Source organism: Daphnia carinata, chromosome 3, assembly GCF_022539665.2.
Source record: "Daphnia carinata strain CSIRO-1 chromosome 3, CSIRO_AGI_Dcar_HiC_V3, whole genome shotgun sequence".
Lineage (NCBI taxonomy): Eukaryota > Metazoa > Arthropoda > Branchiopoda > Diplostraca > Daphniidae > Daphnia > Daphnia carinata.
The window spans coordinates 6,119,243-6,139,973 of NC_081333.1; the positions used below are offsets into that span (position 1 = coordinate 6,119,243).

The window sequence follows — 20,731 nt, forward strand, 5'->3', positions numbered from 1 at the left end:
ACCATATAGACTACCAAGTTTGCAATAAAACGTTCCATGATTTTTTAAGATTAAAGGATTTTACGTGAAAATATATACAATATACATAATTAGGCCCAGTAAAATAGTCAATCGTTCTGAAATATAGGTCCCTAATAAGCTGCAAGGATGACTGAACAGCCAACCAAATGTCCATTTTTATCGCCATGGTTGTTCTGCGATAACTAGAAGAACGTGATGTGGGTTACTCTTTGGTAACGAAGCCATACGCTGGCACAATGGTTTGCCAAATAGCATTCTACAGAACACCTAGAACGGCAGCTGATGCTGGTTTAAATACAAACGTCAATTATAAACCAGCTGGCTCGTTATTGATACGGCGTAATAGTAAACGACACATCAATGTGAATACAAAACAGCGGGCACTGCCGTATTTCTTCACCGTCGACCCACTCTAGACGCTCACGATTGTTAACTCGTGGGCCAACTGAAGAAACACGAATAAAAAGAAAAACCAGACCTGTAAGGTCTAAATGTGTATTATAACCAGCAAGTACAAACAGCGTGGAGAGGAGTACCTACTACCGCCACTTTAACCTTGGAGTAATATTTCGTAAGAAAACAAAAAAACCAACGAGACGATATTGAAGTGTGTATATAAACGGTTGCTGGTTGGGTTTGGGCCAGGGAGGTTAATAATAGAGAGTAATAATATGGAGTTGTATCAGGAATGGCTAAAGCTAGATAAACTAATACCAACATCGATACACAAGTAAACGGATTAATGAGAGACACATAATTTTTAAAAAATGGACTATAAGAAAAGAGACTATGCTTATGAAAAAGATGAAAACAGCGGATCAGAATTCTCAGCGGTAGCAAAACCACGTCCAACTAGCTAAAATGTCCCAATCTTTCTTGTTCTGTTATTGTTTTTTTTTTTTTTTTCTTTTGCATCTTCAATTGAGTCTGTTCACGTAGCACATAATGATTCTCCGTATTTCGATGTAACGAACGTCATGCAGGTGACCCAAAAGAAAGTCATTCACGTAACTTATTACTGGATTTTTGTTTTTCGATTATCACAACAAACAAAGGAGATAAAAATGAAACTCTTCAAAGTGCCGCTTCTTCCCTCCTCTTTACAAACCCTTTTTTTTTGCCACCCCAGCAATGACTTTTCTTTGGCAAAGGTATCCGACTAACCGACTTTTTCTCTTCCTGCCAATCATGGACAAGGCAGGTTTCCAGTTGCGATGGAACAGTTTTTTTCTTTTTCTTTCCCTAATTAGCAGGATTGTGCGTCCACAACCAGAGAGGAGGTTTAAGGCTAGCGTAAAGTAAATGCAGTTTCGGTATAAAGAAAAGAAAGAAAGAGAAAGGGGTGAAACAAAATCTAACCATCGCGCTCATCAATCAAAAACCGAAAGTTTGGAGATGGACGAACTTGTGAACAAGGAACCAACGAAAATGTATCAGGTCAAAGGGACTTTAGACGGTATCGAGTCACGGGAAATATAACGCCTTGCAGTTCGGAAAAAAAAAGGGAAAAACATTGACAAGAACGAAAAAGAGGGAAAGAAAATGAAGCATCTGTTGTCCAGCCACGAGCAAATACAAAAGCCACAAGAACATGAACTGTACATGTAAAAATTGGGATAACTTAAACGGCAGACAGCACATGGAGAAACTGAAATATGAAACCAAACAACGAAGGGGTTCACAAGCCAAGAGTGCTATTGGGAAAAGAAAAGAAAATTTTTTTTATTGTGATGGTGTTGATTTTAAGAAAATTCGTGGTCGGAAGCGTTATTGCACAAATTTTGGAAACGGAATCGATACAAGGAGAAATACAACTAGATACGGTCGTAAGTAAGAAGTTGTCAAGCACTTATCGTAAGATGCCGCCGATAACGACACATTCAAATAAAACAAATACTGTGATATCAGAAACATAAACAAAGTCAGAATCCTTTTATTTTTTTTATCCACCTATTTTTTTTTTCGCACCGGCAGACAAAGACAGCTTTCTGTTTGTTTTTTTCTTCCCTTTTGTAGAGTTCATTTTCGTCCAGTAATGAATTTCCTTAGGCCTTCTTTAGTAATTGTCCAGCACGTTGATTGGCGATAGATATCCTGTTCTCGTTGGATTCACCCTGTAAATGAAAGTGTAATTAGTAGGATCGACTTTGAGCCAATGATTAACGAAGTGCCTCTAGCCTACAAGAACTATTATTGCTGTTCTACAACAGCGATTTTCTCCCAAAAGGGAGGAACGCGACGCGCAAATCGAAGGTTATCGCATGGCAGTTCAATGATTGCATTTTCCCAATATTACGCAGTAAATGGCTACAATATCTCTAAACCGTAACTGTTCCGATAGTAGCGTCTGCAAAAGCGGCAAAATACGCAGAAAAAAAAAAAAATAAACAAAATAAAACGGTTAAAACTGCAAAAGAAGCGCCCGTCTATTTTTTTTTGGAGGGGGGGGATTAAAGTATGTGTCTTAATGTCCGTACTGCACATGTTCGTTTCGTCAATCGGGAGCTTATTTCAGCAACTTGCCAGCATGCTGGCTCGCTTCCGTGACACGAACGACGTTCGAAGTGCCCTGCACAAGATTATCGCCATACATTTTACCATAAATTTAAATCTGCCATCACATGTTTATAGGATGTTTAGATATATAGGACCATATGGGATAAAAAAAAAAAGTTGCATTTTGCCATACTTTTTTTTTCCTTTTTTCTTTCTCGCAAAATTTCTTCTTACCTTGGCGTTGATTCGATCCAGTTGTCTGTTCTGGTTCTCGATTTCTGACCCCATGTCGATGGCCATATTGCGCAAATTACCAATCATGGTGCTCACTTGGGTCATATTTTCCTCCATTTCACCTTCTCGAGCATCTTTGCTGATCCTGTTCAAAGATAAAACACAAGCACAAACAGCATCAAGAAAAGACTCAATTGGCAGTAACTGCTAGTAAGTTCTTATAGGAAGACTACGCCTTACTTGGCAATGTAACCGCCTGCTGGACCAATTCCGTTGCGGTCATCCATGACCCTAGTTGGCTGATTATTGACTATTTTACCATCATCGTTGCCTTTCCACGTTCCTTCATCTTCCTTAAATTGCGACGATCTGGAAAAAAGGCCGCAGAAAATATCAATTATTTATTATTACGCACACACCCATTCACATTCAAATTCACCAATGCAAAAACAAACAAAAAACAAAACAAAACAAAATCCTTGTTAAGTAACCCCCCTCTCCCGACCCTACTGCTTACAAAACGAAAAATAATGGAAGGGAAAAGACGTATTTGCTAAAGCTCACTTGTTGCAAGGAAGGACACACAGCCCGCAGCACTTCTCCATGCCTGCCAGATTACTCTCGGCTTCTTTCATATCCGCATTAATTTGGTCCATACCCTCTTCAATGCGGTCCAGTTGTTCTGTATTTATGTGTTTATCATAAAGCTTGGATTAACATCAGAGTAATGGTATTATGGCTGAACAGACTGAAGACAAATAGTCATGAACACACACAAAAAAAGCGAAAGTATTAAAATGGAGGAACTAAAATGCTAGGCATGCTAAAATTGTCCCAATTTCTCGAGGAAAGCTTGTGATTTTGATTTTAAATGAGATGCAACGCATTAAAAGAACGCATGCAGCTCTCTTAAAGTATTTTAACATAAATTTTGAAAAAGACTGCACGAGAGATAACCCATGCTCGATGATTAACCAAGCGGTGTCAAGCGATAACAAGCAAAAACCAATTGGAAACGAAATGGCCTGAGAACAAGATTTGACCCTTCCCAGTGAGATTTGTGCATTAAAAACGAGAGCAAATTGTTCAACTTTGTTACAATACAGTAAAGACAAACTGAGAATGAACAACAATCTTACCGCCTTGTCCGTGCAAATTTTCAAGAGTTTTGGCACCAACATCTTGACTCTACGGGGGAAAAAAATGGCAAAACAAAACTCAAAAAGCTATAAAATAAAATAAAAATTTACGAGCAAAACTGAAATTATACGTAACAAATGATAAACGAAAAAAGATAGAACAATACGGGAAAAAACGACAATACGGCAATGTACTAATACAGCTAGGCATCGGTCTATCAACCGTCGGAGGCAAAAAAAAAAACCCAAATCAAGTTGAACTATCGTGGCTAATAAGTTATATCAAAATTTATTGTAAAAAAAATGTGGTGAAGGTAAAAAGATGTGGTGAAGGTAAAAAGATGTGGAACGATTCATTTTCTAACGACTGACGAAACCAAGCAATGGCGATCTAATGCATCACCTTTCGATTCATTGATGGACACGGCTAAGGATAATAATTGATTCGAGATTGTAATGGGCTTTGAGGCCGTGCCTTTTTCATCTCAACCCAACAGGCAACCACGAGCATTTATCGTAGCCACAAGTGATAGTTACGTAAAGGAACGAGAGGAAGTTGCTAGCAATAAATCCGTCGATAGCAATCATGTGGAACTAAATGCGCCCAGTGAAGCAGAAAAATCGCAAAATGCGACAACATGCACGACAACACTAATTCAAGCTAAAATGATACAGCTAGATAACAACAATGAAACTTAAAGTTTTCTTTGAACGGCGGCTAACTGATTTTCGATATTGACATTGCAATAAAACGTCAAACTTGGCAGAAAAGAATATAAATGTTATTGCGCAGGTATGTTCATGTACCTCCTTGGTCATCCAACGCCACAAGTGTCCGAATGCCGGCTTCTTTGCTCTAGAAATACAAACAAACAATGGCGACACGTTGGCGTGACAGAAAGACGACCCAAACAACGACATCGGAAACGAAACAAACGCTGTCAAGGCATCCGTGTTTGCTGATACCATTTAAAAGTGATATGCAAGTTTCTGCTGCACTCTCTCAAACTTTTTTTTACATTCAGTTTTATCAGTTTACTTCAGAAGTGGTATGATTTGATGCGGACGTTGGCGAGATACAGAGCAGTGCAGAAATGTCTTGATTTCTCAAATGGTAACAACAATACCTCCACGTTCAATGTTCGGTTCAAGTTTTAACGATGTTCGCGCTGTGCGAATACCGAATCAGTACAATGCAGACCCTGCGCGAGTATGCAAAAATCAATAGGGAGCACTAGGCCGTATGATTCGAATGGCTGCACTTTGCCCTTCTTTTCTTCACGAGCGAAAACTTAGTTTGGGTGGCACAAAACGATGCACCATGGCTGCAAACTTGGTACTTTCCCGTGCGTAGGAGGAGAACACCACAGGTGTCACACGGCTCTATTCTACACACGTTTTCTCCCAGTAGTTGCTCGAGAGAACTTCCTTTCATTGAAAGCCATATCTCCGACAAACCGGTGGAACATCACTACCCGACATATATACTTTTTAAAACCTAACTTCCCAACTTACCTCTTCGCACAGCAACATCATCCGACGAGTGCTCTCCAACGACTTGAAAAATAAACAAGAAACATTCATTGATTAATTGATTTTGTAAGCTAGCGATATTGCAAAAATAAGTCTGATTTTCATAACAAAAGCACATTGACAGACGATGGGTTCACTTTTTCGCATAAAGAATTAGGGTTGACAAAACTTTTTACGAATACGCCGTGGTCAACTATGAATGGAAAATCAACTAGAGCACCTGAAAATATTGTGAGGATCCTCATGGACGGGGAAGGGGCGACTTCAATTTCTGTGAAACGTTCAATGAAGATAAAACACGATAGCCTCTAGATATAATCTTGCTATAGGTCAACCTGGCGTAGACTTTGTCGGTCAAGGCACGCACTGCTCTAATACAGTGCAAACTAAATTCCAAGTGACGGAATTAGTCACTAAACAAAAAAACAGGCGATCTTCTGACGGAAATTGAAAAATATAGCCTAGCTTAAGGTACGCTCTTTGAACAAAGGCCGCGAAGCTATTCAGGCGACGTGGAAAATCCATTGAGCAGTGAAAGAGCGCAGACGAAAGGCAGGCGTAGGTGTCTGTGCGCTACCGAGGAATGATGATAAATTCATGAATGTAGATTAATAAAATAGAAGGGCGTTGGCCTCGGGAGTAGGCCAACTGTATAAGGCTACATTAGGGGCACTTACGTGCACGGAAAACACGATGACGAAGGTACATGGAAGGATACGACCTCATTGCGTGTTCAAGGTACAGACAATAAGAAATGACATGGCTAGGGACAGGGAAAAGGCCAACTAAAAAAGAAATAAAATTAAAAAAAAAAAAGTAAGTAAATAAATAAAAAATTCCAAAGCGAGTGAATTGCTACGAATATCGTGGTAACGCCGGTTCATCGAAGGAAAATAGGTAGCCGAACAAGACTAGTGACAATGACGAAACAGACCGACAGGCCAACAAGGCTAGGCGACATTCTGACGTGCTCGCCCAAGCGCATCTTTTGTCTCGCGCCGTTATCGTTGCTTATATCGGCGCCTTTGATATAAGGCGGAAGGTTATTCCAGCCATGCGAACAAGGCAGAAAGAAGAAAGGCGTTCTAAAAATGGACCAGAGGCGGCTACGGAGACAACCATGGCAAAGAAAAGTCCTAGAATCAAAAAAGCTAAAAACTAAAAACACACGCACACATAAAAAAAAACTAAATCCTTATGTTCTTTTATCTAGACCGAATGGACACAGCCAATTACGGATTGGCAATGGGCTAGATATGTGTCTCACGTCTAATCGTTAACAGCACACCGCCTCCGATCATCTTCGCATTATTAAATGGCCTTTTTTTTCTTCACCAACCGATTTGTCATTTCTCTTCACGAGGATGCATTCGAAAAGGAGTGAGAGTATCATTGAGGATTGCATGTTGTGGAAAGAAGCTGATACGTCAACACCATCAACGTACAATCAACTGGAAGCAAACAAAGGAATCCCCGAGGTTCAACGTTTGCATGCCCATTAGTACCCACAGCCCACGCCGATTTTCATTGGTCATGAAGAAAGTGGCTTGTTAAGCCTACCTCTTACTCTGTGCCATATACTGGGTGGATTGGGTGCGGGGAAAACGAGGTGTGAGATAAAGTGGTATCCATAATCACCTCGACGGTGACATCCTCGATGTCTTGCTGGAGCTGATTGGCAAACTGGCGAACGGGTGGGTTGGTCGGTGGGTTCTTGGGATCGGTGGATCCTTTGACAATCGAAGAGCCTTTGCTCTTATTACCTGGTGCCGCTTCGACCCCCATCGTCGTCTTGTATGTCGCACAGGATTGATGAAATGCGCTTTTTTTTCAGCCTACGGTTTTCTAAGTGTCAGACAGCCAGATTCCGCCGACCTCAGATTTCCAGTAGGTTCCCGCTCAAACAACACAGCGCAAACAATCGCTTTGTTCTTGAAGGACACCGTGAATCCGATGATCAATTGAAGGAAACCTTATCCACAGTGAAGTATCAGTCGGTGTTGGCGCGAGTATCAGTGCAGCAATAGCGATGTTGATGGTGAATGGCGACAGAAAGCTAGGACGCACGTGAAGTCACTGGAGTCATCGTTTCCCTTGGTTACGCGATCCATACCTACGGTGACGAAAAGAGGCACTTCCACGCGGCTATTTGCAGTACGCCTAGACAATTCTGCCGAGTAAGCGATCTACAGTTTTTTTTCTTTTTTGTTGTGGCTCGAGTTTGACGTCCCAGTCGCTGTTTAGAGACCAACGTCCCAAAACAGAATTGACTGGCCGACGCCCTACCACCTTTCGCTACACAATTTTGGAGAAAGTCAAACTATTCTTGCTTATCTGTTTCCTTTTTATTCGATGTAGACTTTCTTTTTTCCTTTTTCTTGTTTTATTCTGTCGTACGAAGAAATAGTCGAGCCAATGGAGGCACCCAAAAACCCAAGCAAGCGAATGGCATACGATGAAAACGTCAGTTGCGGAGAAAAAGGGTGACGCAAAGCACGCGACCAAACTATCAACCATTGGCCAAAAGTCCAATGGAGAAACGTTCCAGCCGTTCGTGTTGAGAGTCTGTCCGGGTTTGACCAGCCGTTGCCCCTTCGAACAAGGATAGCGGTAATAACTATCGAAAGACGAACGTCACACGCAAAGATAAAGTTGTGTGAATAACAGTTGAATAAACTGACCAACGGTTGGGGAAATACATCAGCGCGTCACACGATAGACGAGAATAGAACGAGAGAAGAGGGAAGGCTTTGAAGAACGGCAACTTGAGCAAGGTTCATACCATGAACAATACGATTGGTGGGGAAAACGAAGAGTCGCACATAGTGCAAACAAAAGGCCAAAGCCGGGTAAGCAGGTTCGATAAACTGGTTATTAGAGGTTCCGGCTAGCAGACAGGCTTTTGGCCAATATCGGTGTTGGCGTGAATCAACGCCAATAGAAACCGACAAAGAAAGACGACAAATTGGCGACTTCTATCTCCGTCAGACAGACGACACACGGTTAAAAGCTCAACTAGTTTGACCAGAAGGGGACTTTTGTCAATGCAGAACACAAGACTCCCGTCTTCCATCGGTCGAACGATGGTTTCTTCAGGTGAATGTTTCCATTATGGTTGTCTGCTGATTCTTTATTTTTTCCTTTCTTTTTTTTTTTTTTTTTTTGCTTGCTCCAGGGATTAGAACCACAAAGAAAAGGCCGAGTTTCTAAGATTGATCCATCCGGTCTCTTATGTTGCACGAGCTCCAAATGTCTGCGCTAACGGCTGAGGTAGGGTAAGGTAAACGAGAGAGCGTAATCACCAAGGAAGAACGACGTTGATGAGGCTATCACTCAACAATTCCAATCGACAAAGAGAATGATGCCACCTGATCGAAGACAAGGATGCACCCGAGGAGAGACTAATGAAGAAGACACTGGGGAAGTGTTTGGAACAATGGCCGTGCACAAAAATGTGACTGAGCACGTATGTCACGGTCGTCGAACTACGTGACACTTTGGACAGCTCGTCAACGAGCAAGTCACAAGAGGCGGAGGAGAAGAAGAATAAGATTTTCTTTACTAACTCCCACTTCCTTTTTTTTTTTTTTTTTTTTTACCTTTGGGACGATCGATACGTCTATAATGGCAGTATTCAAAACAAGCAAGCAGTAAAACAGCCGAAAACTTAACAACGTAAAGTCACGACCTTGACGGTCGATTACAATATCACGTTGGTAAGTAAAACGCAAAAGCGCTTAAGAAACGTAACAGCACATCTTCGCCTCGCTTCGTTCTTGTCTTTGTTTTTGTTGTTGAAAAATTCAAGTGGAGGCAAGACCAAGACGATGCAGCCGGTCCGAAACGAAACTGTGCCCTCACTGGAACTTGGTCGGTTAGTACTTATTCTCCGGGACTAAGGATGAGCGGATCGATTCAGGAAGGCGGAAACAGGCTGCTCCGTAACGGCGCACCTGTCCGACGACGCCGCTAGTCCCTTTCCGTTGCCCTTGCAGGTAAATTGGTTCACACTTGTCCTTCCTTTTCCCGTTTTTCTCTATCGAATTCGATTTCCTGAAATATGTTTTTAAGTAATTCTCTGTATCCAGAATAATCAGAGACGCCGGTCTGGCCAACTTTGTCCGACTATCAACAGGCTGGTTTAATTCCTATAGAGTTAGTCAGTCTACGGCGACGGAATGAAGAAGGCGCAAGGTGTAATCGTCAAACTGATGCAGCGCGTTTGCATCGAGTTGGGCCCGTTTACGCGCACACCTAGCCACAAACGTTAGGACGACGTAAAGGCGGCAAAGGACTGGCAGAAACAATTCAGTCGTCCAGGCACGAGACTTCGATGAAAACGCAGGCAAAAGCGACACACAACGCGCCCGCGCGCATCCTGTCTCACGCAGTTATCGGATTTCGAACTATAGTCTGGCGCACTTACGCGCTTTATTTTCTTTTACAATTCAGCAAGAACTACGCCGAACGGACTCGGCCGGCCTTTCCTTACAGTCACATGTCGACATTTCACTCAAGCAATATTGTGACTTAGCAGTGGATTCTCTTGGAATCAATCTTGACACTCTAGACGCAGGCACACTTTTAGCAGGTATTGTTGGGGAAAAAAATGGCGAAAACTGACTTCTGTGCAACGGTCGCACAGACACATGGTTACATATAACTGGTGCTTGTTTACGCGCTTGGCTGACATATGGGATAAAATGTCAGCGCACAGTCACTTACGTATAACCGATCAATTTATATAGTGGATATAACAGGCGGTATCGACTCCTACGCGCATTCTCCCGTATGGTTGTGAGTTTCAATTTCGGTGGTGAAATGGAACGCGCGCTTGCCTTTTGAATGTTAGTCACCTCAAATGTCCGGGTGGAATCATTGACCGTTCTGGTAGTTGCGCGATTCTATGACATGTTTCTCCGTTATAAACGTTATAATGTACTTGGACAGGTAGCATCGGCTAAAGTGAAACCATCGTCGTCTAATGGAAAAAAAATGGACTGAACACGTTACCTCGTCGGTGACTTGATTGGATTTCATCTGCAACTCCTGCAGTTCGGTCTTGGGAGCACCATTTTCCGCTGCGGCTGCCATTTTTAAATGTATCTTTTGCGGTTAGTCACCTGCACGAAACATAAAATTACGAAGAGATTAGAATTTGAAGAAGACAACAACAAAATATAGGTAATCCAAACTGATAGATTTATTCTTATTTCCGACAACGTGCACTTCAAGGCATGGATACTATGGAGGTGTAAGACTAAAATTTTTCTCATCCGGCAACGCGTGCGTAAGTACCAAACATGGCTGCCATCCTGGTATCCTTTTGATGCAAAATTGCAAATATACTCGAGGCGGTCAGTACCACTACGATAGTCATATTCTGTACTTAGAGCCTCGTTACTGAATGAGGCAAAAAGCAAAAATTTATGGTTGGATGTCTCTTTACATTTAGTTCTTGGTTCCTCCTTCCGCTACCTTCCCTCCCGGTAGCCAAGCAAGCCGTCTCCTATAGCCCCAACCTCTTCTCCGCCTCTGTCTCTGGCTGACGGAGGTCGCAAATGATATCGCAAATTTATCAAAGTGGTCTGAGTCAGAATGTTTCAATCCACCGGTGGGGATGATCGGTGATGCGCATGGTACCACGCGAACCGCGAAAGCTGCACGCAAGGCTGGTTAGGGTTTAGTAGATGCTCTATGGTGAGCGAAGGAGACAGTGACACGAAACAGATCTCTTTCATCTTTTTTCTTTTCGTCTTTTATGCAAAAACTAATTAACTGCACTTAGAATCAATGTGCAATTGCAACAATGCATCATTTTAACGTATCGAAAAGACTTCAAGTAACTATCCATAAGTTCCTTTTTTTTCTGGTTATACAGAACGCAAAACATCGACAACACAATGGTATTGACGCCAGCTAGTTCTCGTGAGCTAGCTCACAGGCAAAGAATGAAAAACGTTGGCAGGAAAGGCAATTTAGTGGGAAATATGATATTGTGTTAAGTGACTATATAACGATTTTTCTACCATCCCAAGTTGCCAGCGCTCTGATGTCAGTCAAAGGCCACCTAGCGATAGCAACTGGCGTTTACTTGAAAAAGCACATGTTCCGCTGTGCAATGGCGCCGTTATTGATCTACAGGATACTATGAACAGCACGATCTTCCTTTATCAACATTTTTTTAACACCTTCTAGCTCTACAGCGTCTCAGAAAATGGGGAAACTGGACTTGTTTGAAAAGTCAAATTGTGGGGGACGGCCAACATTTCAAGTCTTTTTTTTTAGAGCTCAAGTTGATCCAATCTTTTATTAATGGGTGATTCTCAAACGGGGAGGTTGACGGAAAATTCACGCGGGAACATTGGGGGAGTGGTAGCCAGAAGCGTGCAATGTAGGCTCTTATTGATTTTCATTGATCCTCGCCTCGCCTCCAGTTGATCGTTCTTTGGCATCATTGTGAGGCGTCTACGCGAAGGTCGGCCCGCATTCATCCCAAAGTCGCATCCCCCCCCCCCCGTTGTGGTCTTTCCACGCCCTTTATCTGGCCAACAAATACACAGGCGCACAGCCGAACAATATTAGATCCAGCGCGTACATCGACAGTACCGGCCTCCCATCCAACACCCTCAAAACGACGCAAACTGGCGGCTAGCTTGCCAAGTAGAGCTGCGAAGATGGCGGTGCCAAGCAGATGGATTGCCCCGATTGTGGTACATCGACATGTGTACAAACTTGGCCAGTTCAGCCACCTCAATCCCATGAAAGAATTAGAAATCAAGGAAAAAGAATAAATATGTCAAATTACACTGCATGAAAAAAAAATATATATAAATGTAGATATAAACGAGCATATCCCGCTGCAAGGGAAATGGATCGATACAAGAAAGAAATTGAAATGGGCAGTGAAATCCGTAGAAGCCTGACTGCAATTCTTTAACATTTTAAATAGTGACAGCTTTCAGCTTTACCTTGTAAATTGGCTAACCTGCTACTTCGCTTCTAATTGTGAACCAAATTAACGGCCTGGCGAAATTTTGGTGATCATTCTCCGGAAACGTCAATACTTAAGCGCATTTCAAGGACCACTAAATAATAGCTGCTGCCAGGCAGCATTGTGCCATCGATCAGTGTGGTTAATAGCCCCGTTAAAAACTAACGTTCTTAACGCTGCATCTTCAAAAGAAAAAATAAAACAAATAGGGACAATGGTCGATTTCAGATTCGAACAAGAGTCGGTGCGGAAAAAGTGGTAAACTAAACTAAAATCACACCATCCGTCTTTTGAATAATGCCCCCTTCCATCTCTTACAATTGCTGAATGCCGTGGTAGAAGCCATTTTGCCTGTTTTGACTGGAAACCCAACTGAATTCACTCGAAGGTTTTCCAGGAGATCAAATCTTCGTTCATTTCGTGATGCTGTTTCACACAACAAGGAAAACTTCACATCTTGGCCCGTTTGGCATCTCATTGGGTTTCTATTTGTCCTTTGTTTGACTGCAATCCAAATGCAAACTATGCTAATACAAGCGTGGTTTTATCACGCTGATGGGCGGGCGGCGAAAGGCAAACACTGGAACCTACGATGAAGCAGCGAAAGAGAGCTATGCATGAACTTAACAAAGAGATTGCAAAGGCAAGAACAACTGCTCCAGATGGAATGGGGGGGGGGGAGCAGCATAAGAACTCAGTAGTACCATGCGGATCAATAGCTGGAAAAAAAAGGGGCAAGCTATCGCATTACTGCTTCGTGTTGAATGTGTGTACTAAGCCCACCATAAGATCTGCTCACCTCTTGTTAGTCAGCATAAACAATGAGCAGTAACTTGTTTTTCTGGACAACAAGATGAATTAACTAGGTAAAAAGACATGGAAATCATGAAGTTTCAAATCGTGTGCAATTGTAGCGCTGATCCCTTGTGCCTTAGCCACGGATTTTTATCAATAGACCATGGCGTTAACGAATAAACAGAAAACACAAAGACCCATCAACACCAAGACACGAACCTGGACCACAAGATATGACGTACAAGAATGACAATTATGGGTTGTTTTGCTGAAGAAAGAATACTTTTGTCCATCCTAGGAGTATTACGGAGTACTTGAATGATTACTAAACTTTAGTCCTGTGGACTGACGTTCATGTTGCTGGGGACAGCATCAACTTTATGGAGTAGCAGCAACTGCCTTAAGCACTTCAATATAAATACGCTGCAAAAACTGCTACTGTGCGGTTGAAAACGAAGAAAAAGCTTGTGGGTTGAAGCTATTGAAACTACAAAGCATATACCCACTCAAGTTAATTCGCTAAGTCAAATCGCCAACACAATGAACAGAACTTCAAAAATAAAACGGAAAAAAAGGAAGAAAATTGCTTCTTTTTACAATTTTAACAGTAACACAGCCATTGTGCATGGAATAAAAAAGGAGAGTTGTGGGAATATTATAAAAAACTATCTTAGGAATATTAATAGCAGTTGTCTGCAATGCAATTGACTGAGATAATCCATTACTATCCGGCGTGCGTGCAATAGTGCATTTTAATATTTTCGATGCCACAAATAGACGACAGGCATTCCGACAAAAATTTTGTCAACCAATTCAGTTTGAATAAAACATTTGTTGATGCTAATATGACCAGTTAGTCCACAAAATGCATACGAATTGTCCGCCAGGTACTGAGAAGGAGGAATTCGCACTAATCAATCTCTTGAGACGGAAGATATTTCGCGTAGAGATGAAAAATTCGTATGGTCGTCAATAATCACTGGCCTATATACACACGAATTAAATTTAGTGACGCCACATCGTTGGTATCACACTTGCGGCAGGCGAAGTTCGATTGACACTAGAGTTTGGTCAATCTTACCTCACGCAGTTGAAGTGCGGTCAACTAAGGACAGACTGTTTTTATGGTAAATTTCACTAAAACTAGCCGGAAAATATGTCTTTATCGTTAGAGCTCTACCGAGTGATCAGTAAGGTGGTAGACAGCAGTCTACCGCACGACGCTAAGTAATTAGTGGAAAAATAGGAAAATTCATTTTCATCTTCATGAAAATAAAACATAAAAATTAAAATCCGGCATCCGGTGCGACTGGTTGTTGATACGAACGCACCAGTTTGCCGTTTGATAAACTCGCATACAATCGTAATACCGCTATCGGCCATAAATATATAAAAATTAATTTTTAAAAACGATTTTGAAGAGGAAGTTTTAAAGAACGACATGAGAGCCTATGAAAGGCGAAAAACGCAACATATTTGACTATGGAAAAAGAAGTGCGCCGAAAAAAGCGTATTTCCGATACTCATTGGTCACTTCTCTGCGTCACGATGATATTCTTCCCACACGTAATCATCCGAACCCATTTCTACTGTCACGTTCACTTTGCCCAAGCTCGTTTATTCCATCCGTTATCACGCGAGGCTGAAATGGAGTAATAATGAAGGGCAAAAAAATTATCACTAGTTTGAAAGATATTTTTCTCGAATCGAATTGCATATCGTTGCATTTCAACTTTCCAAAAGTAATTTGAAAGAAAAACCGATTTAACGGATGCCAAAATTTCTCGGAAAGAAAATAGAGTTAAGTTTAAACAAGTGACATGAAGAGCCACGACGTAAAATATTCTGGTCCCAGAGTCATACAAAAAGAATTCCATCAATTTCAATCAATGTGTACACCTACCATTATGAAACAATAGAACAAGGCATCGACTAGATTTACTGTTCCACACCCCATCAATGGGCCATATTGATTAACAAGTAAATAAAAAAAATTTGTTCTTTGCTATCAAAACTCAAAAATGGTCTATCGTATTTACATCTCAAGTTCTTTTTCTGGTTTTTAAGAGATGTTTTTTCTCGAGCTTCAGAATGGAACAAAGCAATTTAAGAACTGTAATTCACTTAAACAAAAAATATGATAATGAAGGATAATTCTCTTGTTTAGAAGTTCCTGTATGAAACAGAACGATCAACAATATATTAGATTAAGTTAAAAGTCAATAAGAATAAGAGATACCAACACCTGAGAAAATCTTGACAAGGAACTGTTGTGAACCATTATCCCTAATGCTGCTCTCGCTGATAGGGTACTGTAATCTGGTAGGGTCTAACTTTAAAAATGATATCTTATGACAGAGGCCTTGAAAGAGCGCATCTTTGTTTTCTAAAACTAAAGTCAGAGAGAGCTGGTAAATCAGAACTTCATGCTTTACAGCATTAAACTTTAGCTTTGCCTAAACAAGACAATGCAGGCAGTTGCTGTTACTATGACTACAGAACTTTTGACTGCACAGAAACAGATGAATGCTAACCGCGTAAAAAACAAAGCTTACCTGAATTGTGAATGAAATCGAAGACGAAGGTTTCCGGTGTTTTCGTTCTCACACAACTAAATACGATGGACACTTTAGAAGTGGCTACGACCGACCAGTACGTCACCGCCCAAGCAGACGTAATAATGAAGCGCCACGGAGGATAAGTATAGGAGGGTGCAAACTATCGATTGAGTATACAGCGCCTCATGTTGCTCTCGGCAGTTAACAATAACAGCGAAAGAGAGGAAGCGCTTCTTGGTAGTCGCCGACACAGTGTGCATACATATAGGAGCATATTGCTCCTTGTATTTACTTCCTTGAGACAACCGAAAGTCCGAAACTGTATGGGGTGTACTGAGTGCAGACGTGTAGTATGGTATAGTATGACTAGTACCGAAGAAATGTGAAAATCGGAGAAATTATTTGTATTTCTTTTACTTGCAACAAAAAATAATCTGAATTGGCGTTGATTTCTCCTGCCACTACGCAAAATTGAACGCCTTTCGCGAAACTATTTTAAAAATGTCAAAGCGTTTCACTAGATTGTTTTCCAACGACATGTTGATATAGCACTTAATTTAAATTGCTTTTTTTGGAATTGCTTATTTCTTTTTTTTTTAATTTGACTAGTTACTGTGAGAGGATATCTTTATTTCTGAAGTTCTCAAATTTTCTATTCTACAAGACTGCCTTTAAATTGCATATATTACATGTCTTACAAGATTAATTGGATAATTCGCACCTGTATTACTTAGCTGTCATTAGATACACTTGCATACTCCAATCAAAACTACACTTGCATCAAAACTACCAACGGAAATCATAAGAATTTATTCACGAAAAACCATGAAAAATTGTTTGCGCTGTTTTTGCTATTTCGTTTCAAGGAAAAGTATTACTTGAAGATATCGAACTATTTATAGTAATGCGTGATCTGAATACCCATTCCATTTGTCATCTGTACAACGTGCGTTTAATAAACTCATAAGATGAGGAGATGGGAAGAATCCTTATACATCAAGTAAAAGTGTTTTCCGTCCGATTTGGGTTCAGCCTTCTAATATCCGGAAATGCGGTACGCCATTTCACCGTTTTCTTCAGCATTCGATGATCGTTCATCGTTATTAGAACAAAAAAATGCGTGTCGTAATTAACATACGCGCATTGTAAGTCAGTTAGAAAATTCCCGAATAACTTAGAATATGCAGAGAAACACCTGCCTTTGGATTCTCTGTGGCTTCCCACCACCCCTTTCGTTTCGTATTGGTTGGCTCAACCTGTTCAGGCAAAAATGTCTTACCGTTTAATACGATCCCTGATGAGGAGTTGGCAACTCACCGGCAAAGTGTACGGGATTCGAAATTTTGGCTGAGGTTCACAATAGATTTTGGGATAAGATTTTTATTTTGGCTTTAGATTCACACAGGTTGTGGCTTAGCTTAAAAATTATTTTTGACAGGTCATACGAAATTCGAACCAGTTGCCAACAACCTTTCGACCCCTGTTTAGTGAAGGCAACATATCGGCTTAGATATGATGATGATATGATAAAAATATTAAAGCTTTCTTTTCGTTCCAAGCTTTCCAGAATGTCATAGATGCCACTCCTAGCATAAAGCATGATGTATACCTGGCGGTGAAATACGACAATTTTTTTCAGTTTTTTTTTACTATTGCAGAAGGCTGCTGACGTCATCGTTCCAGCAGCTATTTTTTGAAATTACTTTCGTTGCCAACGCTTTTATAGAAACGTTTGATGATGTAGGTTCTCAGTTTTTTGCACAAGATAAGTAACGGCCCAAGTTATTATTTCCCCAGTGACTGATGAGGACGTGGCGGTTGCTTATCTTATTACAAGTCCAGTGTTAGTGTCCACTCGTGGAATTAAATATTAACGTGAATGTTGATACTTTTGCAACAGGGTAAACGATAACAATATACAGCGAAGTAAACGGCACAAAACATTTATTTACGAAATATTGAAACAAATTTTAGCTAGACTTCTCCACGGTATCTCTGGAAGTATGTCGCGTTCGAGCTTTGACCACCTCCTGTAAATGTTTTGGTAAAAGGGGGATAAATGGGTCGCCTTGACCGTCGTATTTAGCAATGGATTCCACGCAACACCTATGAAAAGTTTTTCGTTATGTTATTTCTAACCGTTTTCGTATATTTACTAACCTGAGAAGAGTTTTAGGAGTGACAGTCATCGACAATATGTTATCAGCATAAACCTGTACAGAAAGGTGGTGATTAAGTAATAAATGAAAGTTTTAAATAGTTTTATCCTAAAATACCGTGCCATCTGGCTGGTAGCTGTGGATATTACTTCGAACTCCACCTATCACGATCCAATCGCTGTCGACCTTAGCACTTTGATGCCATAATCGTTTATCGGGTATCTTTAATGGTATTTCGGTCCAGTTATTTCGTTCTATATCGTACATCCAACAATCCCCTATGAAAATACACTCATTACATAGATTATTGTAAAGCTTATTTGCTATTATTTAACCAGTTTTTAAAATACAATTTCGGTTGAAAATTCGCAATGCTTGTGGTCCTTATCTGAACAATTTTCTACGATTTTGGCCAAAAAATTCTTTCACTCCGGTCGATCGTCGGACTACCGGGTTGCCAGTAAACGATCTTTTTCAGAATTAAATGGTATTCTTTCGACGAGAAACGGGGTTACATTATTTTGTTTTTTAAAGCATTCTTGCCCCTCACTTTTTTTTTACATAATTTCTTGGAAGACAAGATTAGTTGACAACCCCTGGTAAAAAAAAAAAAGGAAAGACGCAGGACCACAGACAGTGCAACATTTTTGGGCAGATTAAGAACGAGGACGAAACAAAAAAAAAAAAGATATATATGGCAATCTAATAATAGAAAGATATGAAATATAACTATACCCAATACTTCTCCTTCTGCCGAAAGACCACCATAAAGAATTGCTTTTGTTGATCCAACATAGGTGAAAGAATGCCATGAACGACCACTTGGAAAGAACTTGCCTGGATTTAAACTAAAAAGTAGTTATTAAGCAGATTCGGTCGTCAAGAAGCAAAACAGTACGATTTACTTTTCACTCCACGACATGGACTTCAAATCAAGAACGTAAAGATCATTCAATCGTGTTCCCTGAAGCCTGCCACCGAAGATATACACAAGAGATTGGCATCGAAATCCAGCAAGAGCTGCACGTGGACTTGGAGGTAGCCCACTTGTTTCTGGCCATTCCCATTTGTTAGCATCTATGTTGTATGCAACTAATTGATTATTCCACCCTCTGCCCATGTACCACTGATGACTTCGGTCAGGAACGTATTCATAATGATCGACATTGCGATCACCTTCAGCAGGAGGTGTACCGAAGCCCCCAAAAAAGAATACCCTGAAACATAAGTTTGGTATTAGCAAATAAATACAGGCAACACAATATTTCAATTTACTTGTTACAGTAAGCCCATCCAAAGAGTTTATCACGATGTAAAGGTTTGCATCTTGTTGCATCAGGTTCTAACCTTGTCCACATCCATGTGAACAGATTGAGCTGATAAATGTTATTACTATTTCCTTCAAGATCAGGGTCTCCAAAATATCCTTTTAAATGCCTAAATTGAAATATTACCGAAAGTGTTGAAATGAAATTCTTTTACCTCCATAAATATACAAAAGGTCCCCAACCACAACACCACAAGCACCCGAATTAGCAGGTGGTATGTGTCCCTTTGTTGTCCTTATTGTCCTAAATTTCTTCAATGAATAAGGAGAATACTTTGTAATAAAAAAACATTATGATCACCATCTTGCTACCATAGGATCATACAACAAGATTTCACTGGGATCATGATATTCCTGATAAAAGGTTTCTCGGTTGGGATTTTGCTGTAAAAAGGAAAACAACAATGATTTATGGTACACTAAAAATGAATGAAATTACTCACCGTGTAACCACCCCATACAAGCAACACGTGCCCATTGTACCTTTGAACTTCCAGAGCTATATGGCCAACTCTCAGCAACTTACGGTCCACTGTATCATACATTTCTTCTATATGTATCTCACTGAAACCCAATGCTAGACTGGTACAAACTTCTCAAATTGCTTTAAACTGCCTATGCTTGATCAGGATAATCATAATTAATAAAAAAAACATTTTCTGTATTACACGTTTTCTACAGTGCACAGTAATACAACAAACGTGTATTTACTTACCACTACCCACGTATCCATATCAGGAAAAATCGACTAGAATAGATCTACCTAACTGTGAGTGAGAGGTTTATGTAAACAACCCACGTATGTGTAGTATTTATACACTGTGGTCGCACATCACCCCGTATTTCACGAGTTACAGTATTCGATTCTGCTATTTAATGTTCGTTGATTTGCGTTTTAATATGCGAAGACGAATCGGTTTTCCACCAAACGGAGATCTGTTTTAACCTACCCGTAAATAGATATAGCTAGCTAAGTAAACAGAAGAAGACTGCTGTGCCCAAACAGTACACAATTTAACCGTTTGTCTTCCTTTTTCGTCTGCTGGTAGTGAATCGTGGAAAACATTTCCCATGCCCCTACCGAGGCGGGAACGCAGGACATGCCATTCAACGCAACCGTGCCCATCTAGGTTGGTTCTATGTCTCTGATGTTATGCTCGTATGTTAGTTCTCCTCCTGTTTTTGAGACAGAATTTTAAGCTCTGCAACTCAGCATCCGGTACAACTCTATTCTGAATCATTTTAGGTAAAACATTCTAACAAATAGTATCATATAAACATATAAGTCACCATAATACAAATAAATGAATGAATGGACATCGTATATGTATATACTAACACGCAAATGTAGCTATGAATCTAATTCACAAATATTAAAATATTAAGGCTTATTAATTGTATATTCTCTAATAAACTAAAGAGCAATCTCTCCTAAGGAAAAAAGAACAAAAATATAATTTCTTAATAGTATAAAG

General features: G+C 40.5%; 2 protein-coding genes across 5 annotated transcripts; both read right to left on the minus strand.

Moving 5' to 3' along the window:
• Nucleotides 1-618: 618 nt before the first annotated feature.
• LOC130688050 (synaptosomal-associated protein 25-like) lies at nucleotides 619-15,926 on the minus strand. 4 transcript variants are annotated; one of them, XM_057511048.1, is made up of 8 exons: nucleotides 15,768-15,926; nucleotides 10,437-10,546; nucleotides 5,406-5,447; nucleotides 3,891-3,939; nucleotides 3,316-3,433; nucleotides 2,992-3,120; nucleotides 2,752-2,896; nucleotides 619-2,135 (listed from the first exon to the last, which is right to left on the minus strand). In XM_057511048.1, exons 2-8 carry the CDS (start codon nucleotides 10,515-10,517, stop codon nucleotides 2,067-2,069), a joined length of 633 nt encoding a protein of 210 aa, XP_057367031.1. In that variant the 5' UTR covers nucleotides 10,518-10,546; nucleotides 15,768-15,926; the 3' UTR covers nucleotides 619-2,066. The 4 variants fall into 4 exon arrangements, with proteins under 4 accessions (XP_057367031.1, XP_057367032.1, XP_057367028.1 ...); XM_057511049.1 differs by lacking the exon at nucleotides 3,891-3,939 and adding an exon at nucleotides 4,698-4,746; XM_057511045.2 differs by lacking the exons at nucleotides 3,891-3,939; nucleotides 10,437-10,546; nucleotides 15,768-15,926 and adding exons at nucleotides 4,698-4,746; nucleotides 7,062-7,258.
• A 1,771-nt stretch (nucleotides 15,927-17,697) lies between these two features.
• On the minus strand, nucleotides 17,698-19,916 carry LOC130688044 (kelch domain-containing protein 2-like). Its single transcript, XM_059494461.1, has 9 exons — nucleotides 19,700-19,916; nucleotides 19,558-19,640; nucleotides 19,412-19,500; nucleotides 19,205-19,355; nucleotides 18,835-19,146; nucleotides 18,665-18,777; nucleotides 18,047-18,207; nucleotides 17,931-17,983; nucleotides 17,698-17,876 (listed from the first exon to the last, which is right to left on the minus strand). Exons 1-9 carry the CDS (start codon nucleotides 19,799-19,801, stop codon nucleotides 17,741-17,743), a joined length of 1,200 nt encoding a protein of 399 aa, XP_059350444.1. The 5' UTR covers nucleotides 19,802-19,916; the 3' UTR covers nucleotides 17,698-17,740.
• Nucleotides 19,917-20,731: the final 815 nt, after the last annotated feature.